Source organism: Canis lupus, chromosome 11, assembly GCF_048164855.1.
Source record: "Canis lupus baileyi chromosome 11, mCanLup2.hap1, whole genome shotgun sequence".
NCBI classification, from domain to species: Eukaryota; Metazoa; Chordata; class Mammalia; order Carnivora; family Canidae; genus Canis; species Canis lupus.
Window position 1 is genome coordinate 59,930,710 of NC_132848.1, and position 25,236 is coordinate 59,955,945.

The 25,236-nt window shown below is 38.6% G+C and overlaps 1 protein-coding gene and 1 long non-coding RNA gene across 10 annotated transcripts in view; one reads left to right on the forward strand and one right to left on the reverse strand.

Moving 5' to 3' along the window:
- Positions 1–14,399, reverse strand: part of LOC140600270 (uncharacterized) — a 35,426-nt gene extending 21,027 nt beyond the window's left edge. The window contains exons 1-2 of the long non-coding RNA XR_012003489.1: positions 14,020–14,399; positions 6,620–6,711 (exon numbers count right to left, since the gene is read on the reverse strand). This is a non-coding gene — a long non-coding RNA (uncharacterized lncRNA). The remainder of the gene's footprint in view (positions 1–6,619; positions 6,712–14,019) is intronic.
- CCDC85A (coiled-coil domain containing 85A) overlaps positions 1–25,236 on the forward strand; it is a 194,016-nt gene that overhangs the window by 158,543 nt on the left and 10,237 nt on the right. For 2 of the 9 annotated variants that reach the window (XM_072768429.1, XM_072768430.1), the window contains exon 4: positions 22,979–23,113. The exons of the other annotated variants lie outside the window; for them this stretch is intronic. In XM_072768429.1, coding sequence (XP_072624530.1) covers positions 22,979–23,113 — 135 coding nt within the window. The remainder of the gene's footprint in view (positions 1–22,978; positions 23,114–25,236) is intronic. 9 annotated transcript variants of the gene reach the window in all.

The following is a 25,236-nucleotide window of genomic DNA, read 5'->3' on the forward strand; positions in this document are numbered from 1 at the left end:
TTGCAAGGTCAATTCAATGTGACTAGCTGACATCCCTGAATAAATTAGTCTCAATATCTGAAGACTTGATTTTCCCATTGTAGGAACTTGCTCACTGTGCCTCGATTAGGAGGTATTCTGTTTTACTCCCAAGTTTATAAAAATATATTCTCTTGACTTTGGATAGACAGGAAAAAAAATATATAGTTGGCAATTGGAATTCCAAATATATTGGGTATCTTTTGTGGCTGTGGCCAGGTCTTTGCTGATAGTTTAGCACTTAGAATAATTATGTAAAGTATTTTCCTGGAGGAAGAAATCTCCTTAATGCTTATTTTTATTCTTTATGTTAAATTGTGTATAATGAACTGAGTTGCAACTTTGCCCCATCAATATGTATTTAAAAGTAAAGAAGATGAGTGTAATAAGTGCTTATGGATTTCTCTCTGGTCAGATACAAAGGCTTTAATTTCTTAATTTATAAATGACAAGGTTCCTCTTAGCCTTTTGTAGGCCTAAAGTATAAATAAAGCATGGGTCCAGTTTTATAAACACGCAAAGTTACCAAGTCCCAGAATGAAGGGTTTTTTATTCAAAAACAGTTAGAAAAATGCAGTGAAGATTGAGTCAGTTCTGTCCAGTGATGAAGAGGAGCCTACAGGAGATGTGATTAGAATATCAGTATGGAGCCCATGTGAGCATGTAGCTCTTTGCTCTGCCATGATTTCTGCAATATCTCACAAGAATCACTGAGCAGTACTTTAAATCCAGTTTGTGAACACAATATTTCAAAAGAATCCTAAAGTAATAACAGAAAATGCAGTATTATGTACTACATATTACTTGAAAAGGAAATGTCTCCATTTATATATTTATTTATTTGATAGGAAAACATGAGATCTACTGTTTTGTCAGATTTTCAAGTGTATAACAACTATTGTTATTTATAGGTATGATGTACATTTGATTTCTAGAACTTAATTCTTTTTGCATATCTGAAATTTTGTACATGGTGATTAGCACCTTCCCCTTCCCCTCAGCCTCTGAAAACCACCATTGTATTCTTTGCCTCTATGAGTTTGAGTATTTTTGATACGTCATATAAGTGGAATCATGTCGTATTTGTCCTTCTGTGACTGTCTTATTTCACTTGGCATTTTACCAAGTGATCATTACCATATGATCCAGCAATCCTACTTCTGGATATTTACCTGAATTGAAATCAGGATCTCAAAAAAAAAAAAAATATTAGCAATCCTATATTCACTGCAGTACTGTTCATAGCAGTCAAGATGTGGAAGCAACCTAAATGTCCATCAAGAGATGAATGGATAAAAAAAAGAATGGCATATACATATAATGGAATATGATTCAGCCTTGAAAAAGAAGGAAATCTTGCAATATGTGACAACACGGGTGAATCTTTTTTTATTAATTTTTAAATCTATTGAGGTGGAGTCACCCACAATGATGCAAATAAATATGGATAAAAGACCCCAAATGGTATAAAGTAGTTGCAAGGAATTTTATATTAAATTCAAAAGGAATATACCTATTGTGAATAGACATATATATAAATACAAACTTTCTGTGGATAAAGAGTCACAGATTTTCAAAGCTGAGTAGAATTCACATATCACATTGGACAATCCCATTTTTTAAAGTAAAGGCTTACAAGATTCATAGAATGTTAGGAGTATAGTTCTGGTCAGACAGCTAATGAAGGTTGGACTCAGGCTAAGATGTAGGCCTATTCAGTGTTGCTCTAGCATTTGCATAACACCTTTTTCATTGTTTCATGCTACTTATGTAATGCGGTGTAAGTAAACTGCTAAATCTGTTTTTTATCTTATTGTCAAATTCTTTTTTAAAACACTTATTTTAATTAACATTGGAGGCACTTGGGTGGCGCAGTGGTTGAGCATCTGCCTTTGGCTCAGGTTGTGATTCTGGGACTGAGTCCCGCCTCACGCTCCCTGCAGGGAGCTTACTTCCTCCCTCTGCCTCTCTGTGTCTCTCATGAATAAATAAATAAATAAAATCTTTAAAAAAAAAATTAACATTGGATTTGCTTGACCATCCAAGATTTATCTGACATTCTACTCCTGATTTAAAATAAATGTTCTATTTCTTAAAGCCATGGATGGTATTCATCACAAGTGAAAAAAGAATTGCATTTTACGGAGCCTTCTCCTCCTGACACATTTCCAAAATACTTCAGAATCCTGGTTTTATAGAAACATACACACATATCTTCATGTGAGATTTATACTTAACAGCATGTGGTCAGAGAGGGCCTTTCTGTCCAGAGTGAATTGGAGATATAGGTGGGTAAGGGAACAAACAGTTATAGTCGTGGTTCTTAAGGTACCCATGAAATTTGTTATTTTAGCCCAAATTTAAAAATCTTGCTTGGATCTCTCAACCATCCCATGGTCCTTTTCTTGATGTCACAAGGATTTTTAATCCAGACCTATCTACTCTCTTTATGTGCTATATCCAATGAAGTCCGCTCAGCCAGAAAATACCTTAAAGTGTTTGATATAGGACACCTACACCTAAAATGTAATAGATTTTATTATAAATAAGTAAACATCATTTGAAGAAATCAGTCAATATTCCGCCATCACCATGAGGTACAAACTATTATTTTTAAAACTCTTCTCACCTATTTTGTGTTGAATTTAGGTTTGCATCAAGAGGAGACAAGAAATAAGTAGTTTGCTCTGATTCAAAGTCAATTAAGTACATTTGCTAAAGGTCCTACCGGGAAATCTGTTCCTTTCATCAAATGCTTTGGCATTTCCAGCCTGGAAAGCACTCTGTGTCCTTTGTACCCCAAAGTCCCTCTCCAAAACAAACTGCCCACCTCTTGAGACTAACTTTTTAGAGATTTCTTTTAGAATCCGTAAAGGTGCCCTCATCTGTCTAGTGTCCTATGGCTGCCCCTGTGCTGGGGGTTCGGTTTGAAAAGCATGGCAACTCGGATCTCTACGGTGAGGGCTCCTTTCAAGCAAGTGTTTCTATTTCTGTTGTGCTAACACACAGAGAAGAGTCTAATTTTAGCAATGGAAATAAATCTTCCTCTCCTGCAATTTGGTTACAGTGTGGTCCCACAATGCAGCATGTTGGGAAGGAGGCATGGCCATTTCCAGAGCAGTTTCTGAATAAAAGAAAAGAACCTGTCACCATCACCAGAAGTGCTGAGGAGGGTTCCCAGGCTCTAAAGAAACAGCTTGTCACTTCCATGGCAACACAGCCCAGGTCCAGCATCACATCTCTGAAAAGCTCCCTTACCTGTGTACCTATGCAGATTACCAGTGTCCTGGACAGAAAAGAGAGGATTCTTTCTGACACATAGATTTCCCTCATGTGTTATTCCTTTTTTTTTTTTTTTTTTTTTTTTTGCCTGTGGAGATACTTATTTGTTGCCCCCCCCCCCTTTTTTCATATTTTCTTGTTTTTCAAGTCATTTTTGTCTTATAAGGGCCATAAATATCTGGCTTTTCTAGGGTTTGGAATTGCTCTGGAAAAAAAAAAAATCAGTCATTATTGTATAAAAAACAGGCACAGAGTAATGCTTTACCGGATACTTAAAGCAAGTGGTGCTATTCTTCAATTATTACTTGCTTGGAAATTACCATTCTGGCACTCCTGAGGAGTAATTTGTGCAAAAAAAATTTTTTTTTCATGTATAGCAAGCAACTCTATGTAGTACAACCGGAATAGAATCTGGATGCTACTGATAGAAGAAAGCAGTTAAATCTATTAAGGGCTGGTTGCTGCAGAGTCATATTTGGAAAAAGAAATGGACTCCACCAGAAGAATAATGCTTGTGGATTGCCATTTTCTCCAAATCACCATGATTTATATAATTAAAGAAAAAAAGAGCTTTTATGTATAGTTCAATAGTTTTCAGAGGACAGATGGGAGCTACCCAAGTGGTGTGGGTGTATTGGAATAAAAGAGACAAATAGATATGGAAAATAAATTTATAGGGGAAAAGTCATGTTGGATAACCTGAATACATGGAGACTGGATTAAGGGAAAAGCTAAAATGTATTAGCAAAAATATTGAAGAGAACGAAATTCACAGAAAAAAAAACATCTGCATCAACATGGAGCCTTTCACAGTGAGGGGGTTTATGACATTCTTCTGTGACCCCCTCTCATTCTTGAGAGTTTCTTATTTGAGAATCTCAGACACATAATGAGAGGTCTTCAATATAATGAGAGGAAATAGATAAAATAGAAATGCAACAGAAAATACAGCTATGCCACTTACTAAACTTACTAAGAGACCTATTGAATTTTAAAAGCACCCATTAGGGACTGTGGTACCAAATCTTATATAATAGTACTGCCTTTTTCTATCGATACTGGCATGATAATGGTTCTACCACTAGGGCATATTAAAAAATGTTTTTTTTGATTTGGAGTAGCCATAAAAGTTGCATTTTGGTCACCTGTCCTTGGCAGAATGTGTCACACACAAAAAATGATAGGACTAATTCAGCAAAAATATTAGTTGTGCAGTAATATCAACTAGGATCGTAGATATTTGAATGAGAAGCAATATGGAGGACTATTTGGGGGAACCTTGAGATGGAACTATAAGAGAAATTAATGTTGCCTTGGAAAAATGGCTTTCTGCTCTTTTTTATTTTTATCCAAAATAAAGTGAAAAATCAAAAAAGATGAAACAGTCTTCCCTTTCCTAATTGTGTAAGGAAACAGTCTCCTAGAAGGTGATAGAAAAGTTTGTGTGGTGTTTGATATGGGAATTAAATTAGTCAAATGTAAATACTATTGAGATATGGAAATATATAGATATATATCTAAAAAATAGTAACTGTGAAAACTTGGATCTAATTGAAGCTCCTAAAGATGGGAAGATTCCTATTTGAGCAGCCTCACTTTGCTTTCCATTTTTCACTGATGGTCACTACTCTTTGCGATGAGAGGCATCCAATCCATCCTGTCCTCCACTCCAGTTCAGACCTTTCTTACAATGGGATTCAGGCATCTCTCATTTAAAAGTCTCTACCTCTAGTTGGTTTGGTTTGGTTTTTTCTTTTTTTTCTTCCTTAGCAAAGTGATCAGTCATGCTTTTAACACATTAAAAATTCAAGTTGGTGCCTCTTAATATCTTATAAATGTAAAGTAGACAAATAGAAATGTAATACGGGCAATATCTGTATTGCCTAAATATAATCTAGATAATCACTGTAATAGAGGCAAATAATGGGGTTCTTTGACACAATAAGACAGTTTAAGTAAATAAACTTCTAAGTGATTTGAGACTTTCCTAAATTATATTTAAGCTAGCATTGTGTGAAAAATAAGCAAAACATAACTGAGTTAATTTTAGAAAGCTGAGACATAGTCAGCAGTGACTTAGTTACCAAGTAATTAAAGGAGTCCCTGTAAATATGCTAGAACAAACAGAATGGGAATTACAAGAGCTAGGATTTAGCCTAATTAGCTGTTGGACCAAGATGATGCATCTTAACCTTTATGACCTTGATATGCTTTGAGTAACAAAGACGATTGTCATAGATGATAGGGAAGGTTCTGCTCAGCTCCACAAATCCGTGACTCTCTATCCAGAGAAAGTTTGTGTATGTATATGATGTGTATAAAAATAGGCATGTCCTTTTAACTTTGATATTAAATTCCTTAAAACTACAACTTTATACCATACAGGGTCTTTTATTTATAGGTGTATATTTATGTCATTGTGAGTTATTCTACCTCACTGGGTTCTAAAAGTAATAAAATTTCATCAGAGAGCTGTTTAAGTAATAGTCAAGGCTATATATCTTTGAGGCTCGTGACACATTAATATGCGTATTAGAGGGGCTCACATACCAGTCTGAGTAGTGTTAGCTTATGTATTTTGAGAGATAATGTGCATTAATCTCCCCTAATCTTCATTTTTATTCTTTATGTAAACCCTACATAATGAACATAGAGGCACTAGTTTTCCCTAAGAGTATACATATTTAAAAATAAACTTGACAAGTATATACATGCTTATAGTTTTCTCTCTGGTCAGGAACAGAGGCATCTGTGTCTTCATTTGATAAGTGTGGTCCCTTTCAAGCCCTGAAAAAGGTTGTGTCCAGGTCCTAGAATGAAGAAGTTTTTATTGAAGCAGAGCTAGAGACATACAATGGATTGAGTTGGTCCTACCAGTGGTAAAGAGGAGCTCATAGGAGGTATGGATGGAAAAGGAGTCCTCAGCAGACAGCACAGCGCTCTTCCTCTGCCGTGCCCTCTGTGGTATTGTAAATATTGTGGGGCTATCCTTTAAATCCAGTGTGAGCACAACATTTCAAAGAAAGCCCAAAAGTATGAATCGTCTCATTAGTTATTATTTATGTATTAGCTGTTATTACCCGAGAAGGAAATACCTTTGAAAAGTTGGCACAGATGATAGTGAAAGGTCACCTGAACTTAGGATATTCTTTCCTGGGCACATAAACTAATGTTAACACTTTTTAAGTCACATTTAAAAATATTTTAAAAGATTGCATAGGATACATGGACATCTGACACTTCAGAGAGAATTTTTTAAATGGTGATGAAAAACTATACCAATATAGGAAATGTTAAAAAAAAATTGACTTTTATTTACCTGCAACTTATATGGAAACCATCTGTATTCTCTATTTTAAAATGTAACATACTTGTCAGGAATCCAGTTCTGAGATAAGCCAAAAGAAATTACTGTAAAAAAGAGATGACAAAGACTTGATATAGCATACATTATTTTTTTACACTGTGATAGACTGAGGAGAATAACAAGATGTCTTGCATATGAATCGAAGTCAGCTAGACTAGGGATACACAGAAGGAACAATGTCCAGAGGAAAAACATTTTTTCAAAGGCTCTCTGATGTATTGGATTCGTTCTGTACACTAAAGCATCTGAAGTAACAGCCAGCAATCAGCGGACTGGGCTTTTCTTCATATTTTCTCGTTGACACAGAGCATGAAAGAGGAATTGCCGGGGGTGCACCATGAGACAACGATCTGTGTTGCTTTTATAGTTCATGTGGAACGTTTATGGATTATCTTTTGGACTGTGCCATTGAGCCTGCATAACCTGGTAGCATGTTATCATATATGAAGCTAATTAAAGCATGTGTAGAGAAGCAATATGAAGAGAGCATAGGAAATAAATTATGGGTTTCCCTTCAATTGTTGTAAGTCTGAAGGGCGTTTGGCAGCTGGGTAAATAATTCTTAGAAGATGACTTGGGGTTTGTTCTAGAAATCCTACAAAATAGTTCCTACATCAGTAAGCAGTGGAGTGTTTTTGAGAAACAACCCACTCACATTTGTAGATGTGGCATTACTGGGAGTAACAGAAAACTGTGTTTCCTCAGGCCACACCAGTGTAGATTGGGGTCAGACAGAGGGACTCCTTGCTCTCTGAGCTTGCCTTCAAGTGTATCAGTTTTCACCATCCTCTAAAGTCTGCTCCTGACTTTGGCTGTTGACCGGCTGCTACAGTGATGTCCTGTCCATTTCCAACTCCTGTGATGGGGCTCCCAACATTCTCTGGGCTGAGAAAATCCCCCTATTCCTGCTTGGGTTCTGCCTTGTTCCAGATCCAAAGCCTAATGGGAAAAGTACTCCTCCCCACAAGTTCTGGCGGTAAGCCCAGAAATGGAGGTGGGGAAGAAGAGTTACTATTAGGGAAGGGTCAATCTATTAAAAAATTTTTCCTCCCTTTTCAAAGTACTCCATTATTTTTCATTCTAGTGTCTCTCCCTCCCTCCCTCCCTCCTTCCCTCCCTCCCTCCCTCTCAGTCTAATTCTTTCCTTTGGGAGAGCTTTGTGTCCTCAGGTTTATCAGTACCTCACTGAAATCAACTCAACTGAGATATTTGTGATTTCGGGAGTGCCCTAGTGAAGGCAAACAACCAACCAAGCCCTCTTTCAGAACTTGTATCTTCTTTGAGATTTTTCTAACTTTCATAATGTAGGTTAGTGGAATAGAGGCAACTTTTGAATTGATCTTTAAAAAAAAAGAAAAAACACAACAAGGAGACCACTAACCCCTTGCTTAAGATGCTTGGACTAATTATTTTGCTAGTTTTATTCATCTAGCCCCGGCTCTCAGCAGTTTATTAGGAAAGATTGCATGTAGAAACGTAAGGATCAAAAAGAAATGCAAATCTGTCTCAAATGTAGTATAACAAAGAAATTTGGTACTTTTTTTTTTTTTGACCTAAAAATGCCTCTCATTTGCAGAACATGCGAGGCAGAAATTCTAATGTTTGACAGATAACAAATAACTAGTAAACCCAGGACCAGATGGGAGCCATCCTGGACTTACATAAAAGCTGGCTCTGAGAAAGGGAAGCTTTTTAATAGCCAAAATATTTCAGCTGTTTTTGACACCCAAAGCAGGTGTATCTTAATGTCAAAAAGGTAATTTCTTTTCTGAAACATTTTCATATGCTAGAAAACTGAATATCCATAACTACAGAAATCTCTTACAAGAAGAACATAAAATACACATTCAGAAATAAATGACAACTCCAGCAAACTTAATCACAAATAAATTGTGTGGGAATGATAGGTCTTTATCCTTTTGGGTGGCAAGCATGTATTGAGAGCCAAAAGTTAACAGAAGCTACAGTTCGAATTTGGCTGACATCTTTTTGACAGAGTTTTAGACAAAAGGAGCTTCAGCAGCTTTGCATTTTGAAATTTGTTACTTTGTTTGGAACCAGCCCCGTTTCACTTGCCATTCCATATTCCTATCCCACTCGTATCTTAACGCATGAGTCCTTAACCAGCAAAACTCATGCACTTTTGTCAGTACCATAAATGATATGATAATTGGTGATGGCAGCTCAGGTCCTTTGTCAGTTGAAAAGGACTTTGGAGAAGTCGATTTAAGACTGGACCCTCTAAATGCTTACTTGTGAAGAGGGTGGCTCATGTGGTCTCATGGGCATTCATTTAATTGAAGAGGATTCTCTTGGTTAGGGAAACCAGTTACACTGAGCCGTTGACATTGGAGAATGAGATTAAGATGGACATGAGGACAGGTAAGGACAGTTGGCTCTCCAACGTTTTTCACTTAAAACGAGTACTCTAAAAAAAATAAAAACCAAACAAACAAACAAACAAAAACGAGTACTCTGCTCATGATCTTGGTATTGACAGAGTTCTTCAGAATCAGTCATGAGGGTGTCATAAGACAGCTCTCAATTCCGGGTGGTTTCTCGGGGCTGTAAATGATGCTGTAGTAACTTATGAATCAATAGCACTTTGGTCTTTATACCTAGAAAATGTCCAATGTTGCTATCACATTGATTTTTAATACCTTATTACCTCATTAAATTACGTTTTTTATTTTTGGTATATCTTTTATATTCATTCTGTTTGAAGGCACCAATCCTGTTGGTCTTCAGTGTTCAGAATCTGAGGTCTTTAGAGCCCAAGGAAAGACACTAGAGGTCTGAAAGGGATTTCAGACCTGATTTCTTTTTAAAAGGTCTTAACCAGGCAGCCCAGGTGGCTCAGCGGTTTAGCGTCACCTTCAGCCCAGGAACTGATCCTGGAGACCCGGGATCAAGTCCCACATCGGGCTCCCTGCATGGAGCCTGCTTCTCCCTCTGCCTGTGTCTCTCTTTCTCTCTGTGTCTCTCATGAATAAATAAATAAAATCTTTAAAAAATAATAAAATAAAAGGTCTTAACCAATGGGGCTGCAGCCTGAAATGGACCTTTCTCCCTTGAGAAACATAGCTTGGGCCACAGCAAAATGGCTGATTTACAATCATCTGTAATCCTTGTAGTCGAGCCCGCTTCAGGGTGCAGACAGCACACACAGGATGGGGATGGTTGAGTCAGCCATTCCACATTAGAGTTTTTTTGCTATTACAACAGTAGAGCCATATCCTGAGTAGCAGCTGAGGTCCTGCGTATTGGAGCAATACTGGGGCCACCTTGATTAAGGCCAGATTTCCATTCTGACCCTAGCCCATATGATGATCTCTGTTTTGCAGGTGAGAGGATGTTCACTCATGGGCAGAGGCAAGGTTTATGCCCAGATTTTTCTGTTACTACTACTCTAGCATTCTTGCTGAAACCTGTTGCACAGCAAGTATGTTTCTTTTGAAGCAAGATGATGATGAAAACCCCACCAACCACCACCACCACGATCTCCACCATCACCATCCAAAGCAGACCTCTAGTGTAGTATCATTGGGGTCTGAATTGGAAATTAGCTGAGAAACCCAGTTGGATTTTAGTCCATCTGTTTTACTATTCACTGAGAGATTTCATTGCTCTGATAATGATTCTCTCAGCATGGGGAGATCTCATTCTTTTTATTAGTCTTCAGGACATTTCTAGCCCCTAGATAACTGATTAGTCAGGAAAGAAGATTTGTCTACTTACTACTGATCACTTCTGGTTCAATTATAGTTTCTTTGGGAGCTACTTGCCTCCATCTCCAAAATTTCCCAGACTATTCCAGTCTATGATTTTCTTGTCCTCTAAACCAGGGCTTGGCACTTTTATAATAAAGGGCCAGATAGTAAATGTTTTCAAAGTTTTGAGCCATATGGTGTTTTTCAACTATTCATGTCTGCCATTGTGGCACCAGAACAGCTGAAAACAGAATATCTAAATGAACGAGTTTGCTGTGTTCCAATAAAACTCCTTATAAAACAGGTGAAAGGGTCTGGATTTAACTCTGACAGTAGTTTGCTGACCCCTTCTCTACACTGAAATTGTCAATTACTTGGCTTATCTCTTAATGTTATTTAAATTTGTCTCTCATTTTGTAAATTTTCATTTGTACATAAAGAGTTCATTATATACAAATACTTTAACCAGTGTTATTTATGTTTTCATTGGCTTAAGTTCCTTTGTCCTGTCATCCCCAAACCTGCTCTGAGTTATCAATATGTGGGATTTGAAAAGCACTGTGAGTGAACCAGAGGAGTAGTGAAGAAGAGGCAAAAGCTCTTTTTTTTCCAAGAAACCACTGAGCTTTGGGAAGAAAATTGTTGGAGATCAAGATGCTTATGTTTGACTGGAAAAGCCAAATCCTCCCCTAGAGGAAGGACAATTATTGTGGTACTAATGGATAGGAAGTTTGTACTTTTCTGAAACACATATATCTGGTGATTGAAGCTGCACTTTAGTGAGTGATTGATTATATTGCTTTTGTGTCCTTGCATGTCTTAGAGAGATTGCTGGAAAGATAACATGGGGCAGGCTTGTCTTTAAAATAGATACCACATGGCTGGTAGCTTGGAAAGAACATGAATTGCTGTATAGTCATTCTCAGGCAAGTGAAATTCTAAATCCACGTCTATCAGTGATTGAGGAAAACCATATCTGGCTTGGAAAGGTCAAAAACCAATTAATCTCCCTTTTTCCTTAAGTGAGGACATCACATGGTAGAATGAGAAATCAAGAGATCAATAATAAGAATAAAGTGAATTCTGTATTTTCAGGTCCTTCATATTAATATTCTCTTGTCCCATGATCTTTGTCAGATATATGGTTTTTAATGATGATCTGTGTTATGCTTGAAAAGGACAAAAAGATAAGGCCTTCACTTGGCCATTCATACAGTCTCTCTTCATGGGGATCTGCAAGGTACTTTGGAAGGAACAAAGGAGTGCAAAGGCTAGTTTGTGTCTCCATCATGTTTCCTGTGGATTGAGACCTATAGAAAGGTGACAAGAATCCTCACTCATCTTTTTGTCTTTGTCACTAGGACTGATTGACATCAGAAGAGTGGGGTGGGGATGGGGGCTTAAAAAGAGCCAGATGCATTCACAGTGCTTTCATGGCAACTGATGGCAATCTGGCAATTATGAAGCTTCTCTATAGCACTTAATGTTTTCAGAGTGCCTTGCAATCAGGTTTATTAGTCATCCTTCACAGCCGCCACATGAAGCTAATTGATAGGGCTCTCCATTTTAGCCTCTCTATTGAGGACAAGTGACTTGCTGAGGGTCAGGCAGTGACTAACTTACGGAGCTCATTAGTCTCCAGGTCATTTCTCTCTTGAGCTAGCAAAAAAACCTTTTTTTTTTTCTTTTTTCTCTGGCTAGCTTAGGAAAACTTATTATCATTGGTTAACCTGATTGTTTTCCAGGGTGATACTGCTATAAAAATTCTAACTTTCAGAAATTCCTTTCTAAAATTTGCCTTTTCTAAAGCTTCACAACATCGCTTTTCAGAACTTTCCAGGAAATTTTAGCTATGCGTTTTTAAGGTTCAGCCAGGTCCTTTACTTGGGTAATGTTCTCAGAATTTGGGCTCTAGAGACTTAAGGAAAGACAAAAATTTTTAACCAGGCAGCCTTGGTTTGTGGCATTAGCTGTGGTCAGAGTTAGTATGGAAGGATGAGGGGAAACTACTTTTTATATCAGCTATTTATGCTTTTACCCCTAGAATGTCATAGAATCTAGACAAAAAAGCAGTGCCCTTGCTATCTGGAATGAGAAATGTTGCCATTAATTGTTTGAATTCATATCCCTTCAGTAATCTAAGACAGATAACTAGTGGGCTTCCTCTGCTTTTCTTGGTATAACCAAAACAACCCTTGCTAACAAATATGGAATGGGATTTCTGTAGAAATCAGCTTCCATCCGATGGAAAGCTGATTGCTTTTATTGGTCATTCTTTCAATAGTTTGCCCCTAAAATAGTTTTTGAGCACCTCTTTTTTGTAGATACTGTCTTAGACAACGAGGATACAGCCCTGAACTCACGGAGCTTACATTTTAGTGGACTATTATTTAAAAGACAATAAATTTGTAAAGTGTGGAAGTAATCATTGCTATGAAGGAAACAAAAGCGGGGTACAGGATTGGTGAGTGACTGGAGTGAGAGAGAAGAAGCCTCTCTGAGGAAGTGACATCTGGAGGCACCCAAAGAAGCAGGGGAGAGCATCACAGGAAGTGGGAACAAAAGGGAAAAGGCTTTCAGTGGGAGTGAGCTAGGCATGTGTGAGGAAACAGGAGCAAGAAAGCTAATGTGGCTGGAACAGAGTGTGTGAGACAGAGAATAACAAGAGGTGAGGTCAGGAACAGGCATGTAACCGACCCCTGTGGGCTTTGTTGACCAAAGCCACGTGTTTTGAGTTTGGGTCTGAGTTCATGGAAAGCCATTGGAGGAATTGGGCAAGGGTGTGATACATCTAGTTACATTATCAGAAGGTCACTGTGAATGTTGGATAGAGACGAGACCTAAAAAAGTAGAGGCAGTGGAGTCCAGAGGAAGAGGCGAGGAGTTGAGGACGTAGGGGGCTAGGTTTGTAGCCTGCCTAAGGGGGTGGTGGTAGCTTGAACTAAGTAGTAGGTTGGAGATGATAAGGAAGTGTTGGAGGCCTAGTATATTTTTAAACAGAGTTGGGAGTGTTCGATGATAGGTTAGGTCTAGAATATAAAGGGGGGGGGGGAGGCTGCCTATGGCTTCATAGTGTGAGTACTGACAACCCCAGGAGGAACTGTCTACACAGACTGTACAGCGAGTGACGGCCCAGGTGTGGTACAGTATGGCAGCCCTGGGAAGAATCAGGAATGACTCCTTGGATTTTGATCTAAGTAATTTCGTGTGATTGGTGGTGCTGTTAATGGAGATGGACAACACTGCGGGGGGGGGGACAGGTTAGGAGGTACAGGGCAGTCAAGTTGTGTTGGACATGGTACATTGGAGGTGGACAGCTATGAGGAGGAGTCGCCTGCAGAGTTAGATCTACACCTCTGAAAGTCGGGAGAAAGGTCAGGGCCGGAGATACAGATTTGCAAGAATATGTGGCTATGGGACTGAATTGGAACCTCTTGTCGAATGAGTGTTGAGGGAAAAAGAGGTTTGTGCGCTGTGCCCTGGTATACTTTAAAATTTAAAGATAAGGCGAAAGTGCAGTCCAGACTGGAAGGAGAGGCCCATTCAACATTTTTAATCTCCCAGAAGAGGGGAGACCTTACTTGTGTACTAATTCTGCTAAGTGGTTTTACCCTTTAACTCCCTGATGGGTCATCGACTTACCTTTCTGAATATTATTTACTTAAACCGAGCAGTTATAGTTTGAATCCCAAACTCTTGCTTTTCATCATAAATTATTTACGTCATGAGCCAGGGCACACATAAACCTCTATTTGTCAGTCTCTTTCTTCCCAGTAAGAGCTGTTTGTGAAAAGAGCTCCTGCTTTCAAGATGCTTCCTTTTGTCTCCCAAGGGTGTTCTCACGAATGGAGAGTTTCATTGTTCCAGGCTAGAGATTTTATTACCACCAGGTGTGCAGAGGCTACACTGCCTGAAATCGTCTTGGCCACTCCTGCTTTTGTGAGCCTTCACCCAGAAAGTCACGGTGAATCCTCCAAGACGGAGCCTCCAACAAATGGCATGGGTGGAACCTCAGTCTCCCAAGCAGCTGGCCTTATTTGTGATGCAAGCATGCATTCTAGAGAGGTGGGCGCCCTGGGATGATGCAGACTCTCCCTCTCTGTCTAGCTCTCTGCGATCTTGACCTTCCCATTTTGTGCAGAAGGCCTGTGTACTGGACGACTCCTTGAAGAAAAAGATTCTTCCTTTTGCCAAAGCCAGGGCAGCAAAAACCACCTCACAGAGTAATATTTCTTAGCTCAACAAGTGTCTCTCTTAAATGGTTGCTTAGTCCCAGGGGCTCTTGCCCTGCCCAGGTCTTCACCCTGGGATCCAGGGGTGGGCTGAGGTATTTTAACACAAGCGTTAATCAGCTCTGTTCAGCAAGCCAAATGCAGTGTTAACTAGCATTCCTTTTCTGCTTCTGCATATAACGCTGGCAATTCAGCTGCATGCCCTGACTCTCAGTTCTTACTCTGGCCTCCTCCACCCTCATTCTTACAAGCCTGAAAGTATTCAGATATGTTTTTCTCAACAAAAATACCATTATTTTTCACTATTTAATTAACATCAACCTGGTTGGAAAACTAAATGCATCATTCATTCTTTTTTTTTTTTTTTTTTCTAGAAATTTCAGTGTTTCTCACTGGGGATTTTATGGTTAACAAAAGACGAGAATTAAGCACATAAACTCATTACCTAGAAGCAGAATGTACGTAAATGTAATTGTTCACATTTCCTACCTATTGTTTAACAGCTAATTTTTTTTTTTTTTTTAACTGGGCCTTCATTGTTATTCTTTGTCTGCTGTCACTCTGGCTACCGAGATACAGGGTGTTCGCTGTCTTAGCCCTTTCAAGATACAAATTCTATTCTTCTGGGGTTTGCCCTCTCTAATTCTTGTAAAAAGGCTTCACGTTAACCTCTGTAATTACTTCCATTTATCTTGTTTTATTTTTGAAACTGTATTTATATATCTGCAAGTTTCACCTGGAGTCCCAGATATTTCAAAATGACTTTGTTTTTCTCCCAAGAACATTATATTATTTGATGGGCTATTTTTACGATGGCATGAAGTTAAAATCATTTTTAATTTAAATATTTTGCCTACTCTTTTACATGTCAGAAGAAAACCATTTTGGGGGTATCTGTGAGAAAGATGTTTGGGGGCTTTATATTCTTAATTAATTACCTTTTTCATCTTGATTTTCATACCTGATGAAGGAGTTAGTTAGATGCATCAGTTGCTCTGGCATTTCCTGGCCTGGTCAACAGCATGACCATTTAGCCAGTGCCCGGCCAGAAAGCTGGGAGACATCCTGGATGCAGATCAACACAAAGGCTCAGGGGGTCCTGCCCTTTTAACCCATCATTGTTCCTCTTTTCATTCCCTCTGATGTTGTCTGATGGGCAGCAAGTAACCATATTTCACTTGGACTTCTCTGTCAATCTCCTAACTGGGCTTCATCCCAGCTAGTCCTGTCCCACCTAGATCATTCTCTACATCATTACTAGAAGGATCTATAGAACACAAATCGGGTCTCATTACAGCTCATGCCTTAGCATGATGTAAATCCTTATGTGGTGTAGAAGGTTCTCCATGATCTGACTCCTGCCTTTCATGTCAGCTTCAGTTCTTCCTACTCTGCCCCTCACATCCTTCTGAACCACTTCTGTTTCCCTAAACAGGGCAAATATCTAAAATTTTTTAATCTTATTTATTCATGAGACACAGAGAGAGAGGAAGAAGGAGAAGCAGGCTCCATGCAGGGAGCCTGATGCGGGACTCGATCCCGGGTCTCCAGGATCACACCCTGGGCCAAAGGCCTTAACTGCTAAGCCACCCAGGTATTTGGTTCTTTGAATTAAAGCTCCTTGCCACCTCTTCTATGACTCTACAGACCTCAATCTTAGCCATTTTTTGGCATAAAAAATGAAGAATGAGTGAATAAATATTACCTTCTGGTTTCCCTGGCTGGGAATACTGGGATACTTAAAGATTGCCCTACATTTTTTTTCTCTTCTTTAGGCATTTTTTGGCACTTTACTTATTTTTTTAAATATTTTATTCAAATGCAGTTTGCCAACAAACCAGTGCTAGTTTGGCCTACATTTAAAGAAATTGAGAATAGTATCTCTTTAGATGATATTTAATTTTTACCACTTGTGTTTGGCATTACATAATAATTTTGATGAGAACCACCATATACTTTGGATGCCCTAGTAGTAAGTCTATTTCTACTTTCAGTCTACTATCCATCCCTAGTGGTCTTTTCAGTCACTATTTTAACATATTTGATCTTTACTACTATTTAGAATCAGAAGTAGTTCAAGATTTTCAGGATAAATTTATCTTGCTCTACTTTTTGTGGTCTTAACTGGGAACGAGAAAGAAGAAAAAATAATGGGAATCTTGTTGGAGTTTAACTTGCCAAAATGGAGTTTCACTTCTTGATCCAGGCCATGCTAGCACTCCAGAGGTATACTTTAATTATTTGACAAGTAGTTGGGTGTCTTGTAATTACCAAGTGTATAGACATACAAGTAAAGCATTTACACAACTCTTTTTGAGATGATAAAGGAAAAGTCAGTCTCACAAGTAAATTTTGACCATCCAATAATATACCAAGTTTATGGAGCCACTACTATGTGCAGATAGGGTACTAGTCATCATTATGACAAAGATAATAAAAGTACAGTGACCTCAAGGAGCTCAAAGATATAGAATATTGCTGCAAAATATGATAGGGCTTAAAATTGAGCTGCGGACAAGTCTTATCTCACCTGAAGGTGAGTGGTCACAGTAATTATTCTCATCTGTTAATGAAAGAAAAGTTCACGTGATCATCACTTTTCAGCAGCAAAGCCAGGATTGAAGCAAGTTTTTAAGATACCTATCCCAGGACCAGAGAGGGAGAGAAAATATGAATAGGAATCAATAGAACCAGGGACAAGAGAGTGACATCCTGGATGACACTGGTATGGTATCAAGAAAACCATGAGATCCAGAAAAGTATTGCTGGAGCCCAGACTCAAATAGAAGAAAGCTAGACAGGAAGTCGAATATTCTCTTTCTAACTGTATCGTTCTGGAGCCCTATCATATTTCACTTATAGCATGACTCCTATGGTATTCCATAATGAATTGTTAGTAATTCTCAAATTCTTTAGGAGATTTTGTAAAATTTTAAGTTTCAAAATCCTTGGGTTATTTTTCCAGATTCAGACTTTATGAACTGTTGCATCCCCAGTTATGGGCCTTGAATGGAGAAAGTCAAATGAGCACAGAGCTGATGTTCAGCTGGTATATTCATCAGTTCATTTGTATCAGTTATTAATATATTTTTTTTACATTATTCTTTTATTTATTTTTTTTATTTTTTTTTTATTTATTATTTATGATAGTCACACACAGAGAGAGAGAGAGAGAGAGAGGCAGAGACACAGGCAGAGGGAGAAGCAGGCTCCATGCACCGGGAGCCCGACATGGGATTCGATCCCGGGTCTCCAGGATCGCGCCCTGGGCCAAAGGCAGGCGCCAAACCGTTGCGCCACCCAGGGATCCCATCAGTTATTAATATTAACACACTTTTATTCTGATACCCCCCCCCGTCACACACACACACACACACACACACACACACACACACACATAAAACCCTGGACCATTCCAGACAACCTGATCCTCCCCAGGATCTCTTTGCAGCCCAGGAACTAAATAGCGGGTACATTGAACAGAAGGAGATCTCTAGGACCCCAAAACAAAACAAATTATGGAGCATAAATTTTTAAATTATCAAGAACAGCACCAGGCCAACAGTTAGTGTCTTAATACGTGTTAACATGTAGTAGGAGCTCATATTAGCTAATCTTAATCACCTTTAAGTGACAGCATTTAGGAGAGTCCTACCAGGGAGTAGGAGCTCAGTGGCTGAGTACTTTTGGGACTCAGACACGCCCTCAGGGACATGCATTCAGACTACAGCTCTTAACCAGGTGTGAAGAAGAGAATGGTCTCCATTCAGGTTGGGATTTTTCTCTGATTTCCCTCTGCGTGTCACACAATGCTCTTCTGCACAGGGATGTTGTTTCACGTGTTGGGGCTCTCATTTCTATTTGCTGGCAGTTGTGTTCTTTCCTAGTGTGACTACTTAAAATTGAGTGCAGAATCTTTACCTGCCCTATTGCTACAGAAGCTTTATTTCCTTTCATAATTTCCACAAAGCACCTTCTGCCAATTTTAGTCTCTGTGGGATTGGTGTCTCGATTTTTAAGGTGCCTGCAACATGCTGTCTCCTCTCAGAGAGCTCTTTGTTCTTTGGACGGCTGCCCTGTGCTGCCCATTTGTATTCTGTTTCCGTTAGCGTTGTTAACAGTAGGATGTTGGGGTATTTTTTTTAAATCTTTTCCTTTTGTTAGAAAGAGTGATTTCCTATTTGGGGTAGAAATATAGATGTCTTTATTCTTAGACCACTTGAGGGCTGAAGCTTAGAGAGTCTCCTTTAAAATCATCACTAGCTCCAAATCATGTAGGTGACTTGTCCTCGTCTACAAAATCTATGAAGCTGTCACCAGAAATTTTGCTTTGCAGTTTTCCAGCACAGTTCTTCTCTAAATCAGAGTTTCTCAACTTGAGCATTAGTGACATTTAGGGCTGGATAAGTCTTTGTTGTGGGGGCGGTCCTTTGGATTGTCAGGCATTCAACAGTATCCTTGGCCTCCACCTGTAAGTGCCCATAGAAATCGCCCCGTTTTAACAACTAAAAAATGTCTGCATTTTTGCCAGATGTCCCCGGTGGAGGGTCAACTCACCTCAGGTTGAGAACTACTCTTGATAATATGTGGAAGTAGGTTTACAAATAAATTATAAGATGTGTTGATAAGCAAAGCAAACACATACTTGCAGACTGCTTAATGTGGGCCCGGTGCTATTTGAAGAGCTCTTTTCATATAAGTAGCCTCATTGAGTGAAGTGCCATTGTAGCATCATTACCCACACTTTATAGATGGGGAAACTGAGGCTCAGGGAGGTCACACACCTGCCAGCTGTCTGATCAAGAATCAGAGTCCAGGCAGCATGACCTTAGAGTCAATGACTTGAACTTCTACTTTGCTGCTCCTTACACAAAAAATGGTTGGATTCGGGACCTACCTGGCATAGCATGGGATGTCACCTTTGGTGGGTGCTTAGTAAGTATTTAAGCGAATAGATGAATATCTATAAATCCAGGAAATTCTTTAATGTTTTAAATCAGTATTGAATAGATTCCTTACCTAAATTTTTAAAATGCACTTTTCTTTGAATCTGGTCAACTAAATATCATCTATTAGAATAAGGCAGAGGGTCTCTTAGCATTTCTAAGATCATTCATAGGAATCTTTTGGAAAAGGCTTATCAAGGTAACCTCTAAAGTTTCTTCGAAGCTTCTGTTTGTGTGCTGGCACAATTTTGAGGTATGTCAGAATAAAGACTGGTCAAACCGAACAAAATACTATTTTCCTGATGAAATTAAGCAAAGCATTTGCCTTTGTCCCATAATAAGGAAAGAAAGTTCATCCTCCTTCCTAAACTAGGTATGCATTCTGATGAGGTATGATGCACCATGTGATAGTTTGACCTAGCTTCAGAACTTATTAAAAATTGAACATCTTTAACTAACAGGAAACCACTTTAGCCGATCAATCTTTAGCTCTCCATAATTGGCTTCCTAGAATAGAGGGCTAGGCTCCAAAGTTTGTTACAAATGCATTCAACTGATTTATATCTAAGTGAAAAGCCTATATATGACAAAATATAAAAACATTCTATTCTTTGTGTTAGACATTTTTTTAATATGTACTTCTTTAAGGTAAAAGAATGGAAACTTCCAGAATGTTAATTAAAATTACAATAAATAAAATACAACCATAAAATAGCAAGAAGACAACTTAATGACAATAGCTTCATCTTGTTGCTCTTAAAACCCTTATAATGAATTATAGTTTACTCAATGAGACCATAAGTGACATATTTTCTTATTGTTCAGGTAACCTTTTAAAAAATGTGAGTGGCTTCTTTTGTTCCCTTAATTCTGAAGAAGTTGGTTATTTTAAGGACAATACTAGAAAGTACCCCAAGTCTCAAATTTTCTTGGAAAAACATCTTCCAGATATCATGTAATAAAATGCATAACAGTACCAATACATTTTATCTTCTTCAGTGATAGTAAGGGATATTTTTGTTTCTTGATCTAGGGTCTTTGCTTATAAGCACTGGATTTCATGATTTCTATAATGAGTACTTACCACATCGTAAGTACATCCATGCAGTTGTGACACAGAGCATTACTTTGCTATTAGCATCAGGGTCCTCCTGATACCTAAAATAATTTATGGGTTATTCTATATACCTGTATATAAAGTGGCCATTGAGTACACAGATTTCTAGGGAGTAGCAGGGTCATTCAGGCATTCTTTATAAATTTGGAATTTTGGAAAACTGCAGAAAACAAAACTTAAACAAAATGGAACTCAGAAAATGGAAAAGTGAGTTTTTTAAGGTTTGGAGTTGTTCTCCCAACTGATGGCCAGAATCTAGGTTGCCTCACCTCAAGCTCTGAAGTTGCCAGAAACCACTCTACCTGTAAAGTCAGTGAAGGCTTTATGTTTTATGAAACAGCCTTCAGCAGATAGCATAATTGACTATTGTAGAGCTAGCGAAAAGCTAACAGTTTACTTGCAGGTCAAAATGATGGCTGGTCCAGAACACATTTTTCCATGACCTGGAGTTTTGGGGGGATTTGGGGGTTTCTTTGTTTTGTTTTGTTTTTTAAGTTGCCAACATGAGTAGAAGGCCAATCATCCTGATTCTGAGTATCTTTCCCTTGAAACTGGCTATACTATCAAGTATTCGTCCACAAAAATCTGGCCCATGTATATTATCCCCTCTTAAGAGATTAATAATACTATGCAACCTATATTTAATGTCTTAAAAGAACCATTTACAAGATGCTAAAAGGCACAGCTATTATATCATGTTCTATCTACTTTATAAAACTGGGGAAATATTGTGGTTAAAGGGCTGCTCCTTCCAGCAGGCTTCTAAATGATTATAGTTGTTACCTTAGATCTCATGGTTATGATAATGAGCATGTTACAGTGGAGAGGCATTGAATTTCAATCTCACTACACATTAAAGAAGAATGGAAGTAGGGATCCCTATATGTCTTACTTAGTCACCGAATCCAAAAACATAAGATCTGATCGATTTAGAAGTCATAAAGAGAACCAAATCTGGAAGGTAGGACTCATTTGTGTAAACAAACAAACAAAAAATCTGCGGTACTTTTTAATGACCATCTCAAAAATAGAATTATGCAGATTGGGATGACAGGTGGATTTTAAGCCATAAACCATATTATAAATTCTTGGATAGAATTCTTTTGATGATAGAAAGAAATGAGGCATTGACACATGAAATGATTATTGAAAGTGATGTTCAAATTTGTATTGCTAACAATGAAATGATCATCATAGTCCAAATATATAATTTTCACTGTTATATGTTGAGGAATATGTGTGGCTGACTTCTTAACTGGTCCTATGGATTCCATAGATTCAGAAGAGATATTTGCAAGTACCAACTGCCGGTCATCGTTACTCTTTTTCACTTAAGACCGTGGCGCATTTTCTTCATTGTTCAGCCTCCAAATATTGGAGAAGAGTGAAAATTAGACCAGTGCTACTCACACACAGCACACACTTCTGGGAAAAGAGATCAGTGGGAACTGAAAATTATGTTGTCATTTTTCATCCTCCTATAATTAAACATTCAGATGCTGGAATTTGGGGACTATTTGATGAATTTTCTGTATTAAAAAAAAAAACAGATCTTATTCCTTAGGACATAGCACTCTTAGATAAGGGTCTTAGTGGAAGTTGCCAGGGAGAGGAAATTACGTTCAAGTAAGTTCATTTTGCTTCTGATTATTTTAATAGAATTATGCTGTTTAGTCATGATTCTAGAAATTAATTTTAGATTAATTTTCTAATTTTAGAAAAAATTAAAATTTAGGGGAAAATTTTTATTTAACTGATGAATGGAAATTTTGATAATGATGTATATGTCCCATGTAAAAGTTATTTTAATGCAGTGATGACTTCTTAGCTCATTACATACTCTTCAGTGTGCGAAGTATTGCTGAATATATCTACCCACCTTGGGTTTCTTAACAAAAGAGCATGGTGCTCCCAATTGCATTTCAAATCATTTCTGCTAAGTTCTGAAGTTACACAGTTTTAAACATTCAGAAGACTTATGGCTAATTCTCTGTTTCTCACAAGTGAAACCAACAAAACAGTTGTCCAAGTAGCTTCAGTTTTTTGGGGGGGATTTGGACATTATCATCTACCTCTTTTTGATAGCTTTAGAGTTAGTCATAAACTTTCTTTAAAAATCAGTATTAGCTTTCATAGACAGGACTTGAGTTTGTTTTTAATTTTTTTCCTAATTTGAGGTGCATGTTACAGCTTGCCATTGTGGTCATTGTGGTTCATTTCATTAAGTTTCTTGTTCTATCTGCTTTCTTGAGACTTGGGAAACAGTATTTTTCTGAGTGATTGTACTATATTGTTCCAAATATAAGGCCACCCAGAATAGAAGGCAACCTCCAACTAGAAACAGCTCAAATATGGAGAAAGGCTGGGGGCCCAGAGCCCGGCGGGTCTTGCAGTGGTGGCAAGGGTGCCGAGGAATAGGACGATGCCTGCCCACTCTCCCGGTGAGTGAAGATGAGTCAGCTGCTGCCTTTGCTTGTGCATACAGATGGCTTCTGTTGCTAGAGGAAAAGTTACGCTGGGGGGAGAGAGCAAGTCTGTACACGTGAAAAAAAGTTGCTCTGTGTGTGTCTGAACCTGGGGAGGGAAGCTGGGAGTAGAGTCTTTCATCTCCTAAATGGTCAGCGTCGATGTTTTGTTTTGTTTTGTTTTTCCTGAACTTGGGGGTTGAAGGTTGAGTAACCCCTCGCATTGGAGAAGAACAAAGGTACCCTGCACCTTTCATGAAAAGGAGTTTAAAAGATCCACAGCCATGAAAATGAACTGTCTGTAGACCAGCCCAGAAAATGATTTCTTGTCCTTCAGAAGTGATCGCTGCCCCAAAAGGTGGTGTATGCACCATGCGATCATGTGTAGTTTGAAAATAACCCTGAAGCTGCAAGTCACATTTCCAATTTTATTAAGATTTTCTTCTTTTTAAATTCCCTGTCTCCTGAGCCAGCCAAGTTACAATTTAAACAAACAGGCATAATGTTACTATCATAAATCCCAAAGGACTGTTTAAAACCATTCGTTTCACTAGTATTTCTCTCAGCATATTTTAAAAAGAGTTCCGTGAAAATGTATTATTAGTCAACTGAGAGTAGGTAGTGATTGAGCCTAGATAATTCTCCAAATATTGGTCTGATTCTGCTAAGCACAAAGATATGTAACCTTTTATCTTAGAGTAATTAAATGAGATGTGATAGGAATGATGTTGTTTGTGTTATAACCTAGAAAACTACTGAGCACCTGTTAGTGTACAACTCTACTGGGCATTTGGTTACCTCTGTGACTTTACAAAAACCACATAAAATGTGAACCTTGATCTTTCTGGTGATGACTAGTCCTTAGCTTGCCAAGCAAATTTGAAGTAGAACTTTAATCGCTGAATATGTTTTCCACACTGTGCGGTTCCTGTTTTAGCAATTGTTATTATTAAAGAAATAAAAGAGTGTTTAAGGGAAGAACAAGACTCCCCTTAATTTTAAACAATACTAACTTTCCCAAAGGGTTTGGTTTAGGGGAACTAGTTGTCATTGATTTTAGAAATTCTTTTAAATCCAGATGCCCTGAATGCGAAGAGGCCTCATGCCCAAGCAAAAGCATGCTGGGATTCATGTGCCCACCATTTTGCCAGTTCTGGGAAGGGAACATTTTAAACAGAAGGACTGGGCAGCAGAAGGTTGAAAAGGAAGAGCTGGAAGAACGGATAACCCCCAGGGGGGGAGGATTGTGGCCTGCGTAGTGAGATTAAGTCAGGGGGCAAACTATACTGCATTAGTGGGTCCTAAATGAGAAGTTGGAAGTAAACTCTGCCTCACCTTAGAGGCCTTTTCAAGACCATTAATAAAGGTGGTAGCAGTAGGGAAAGAGAACGATAGAGGAGCAGAACTATTTAAAGAGGAGCAGCTTCCTTTAGAACTCCTTCACTTTGCAAACATTTCATCTCTACCGAGGAAGAGGATGTCCAGAATTTGGTGGTGAAGTTGAGGGGACTGGTACGCCCCTTCACCATCTTTAAACTTCTACTAGGTTCCCTTCTTTTATTTGTATCAGGTACTATTATATCTGATTTGATCTGAATTACAAATACAGGAAAACATAGACATTTTTCCCCCAGAAGGCGTTGGGGCTATTGTAATTGGCCTTCCTGTGTCATCACCTGCTCGTAATGCTAGTAGCAAAGGGTAGAGCCGGAGAGGTCCCCTAAATGTCATATTCCACAGCTTCTTCCTCCTGGTGGCTAGTATGGGCGGGGGGAATGGGTAGGAGCTGACTTGATTGCATAACTCTATGCACGAGGGGAAAAAAAACATGGCTTCAGTTGGCTTGTGAGGGGGCAAGGGTAGCCTTCAAGGACACAGGAAGAAACGACAGGGACAAGGGAAGGGGGAAGATACTCCAAACTGCAAAAATGATAGTCTGTAAAAATCACTGGGACTTGTCATTTTCTCTAACCAATAGTATGGTCTACATTATCCCGTACTTAGAACTGTTGCTGCTCTCAGAGCCTCCCTCCCATCCCTAAAAAGCACAACACAGAAGCTCTTCTGTAGGTACTGGAAAAAATATGTTCCTCACCACA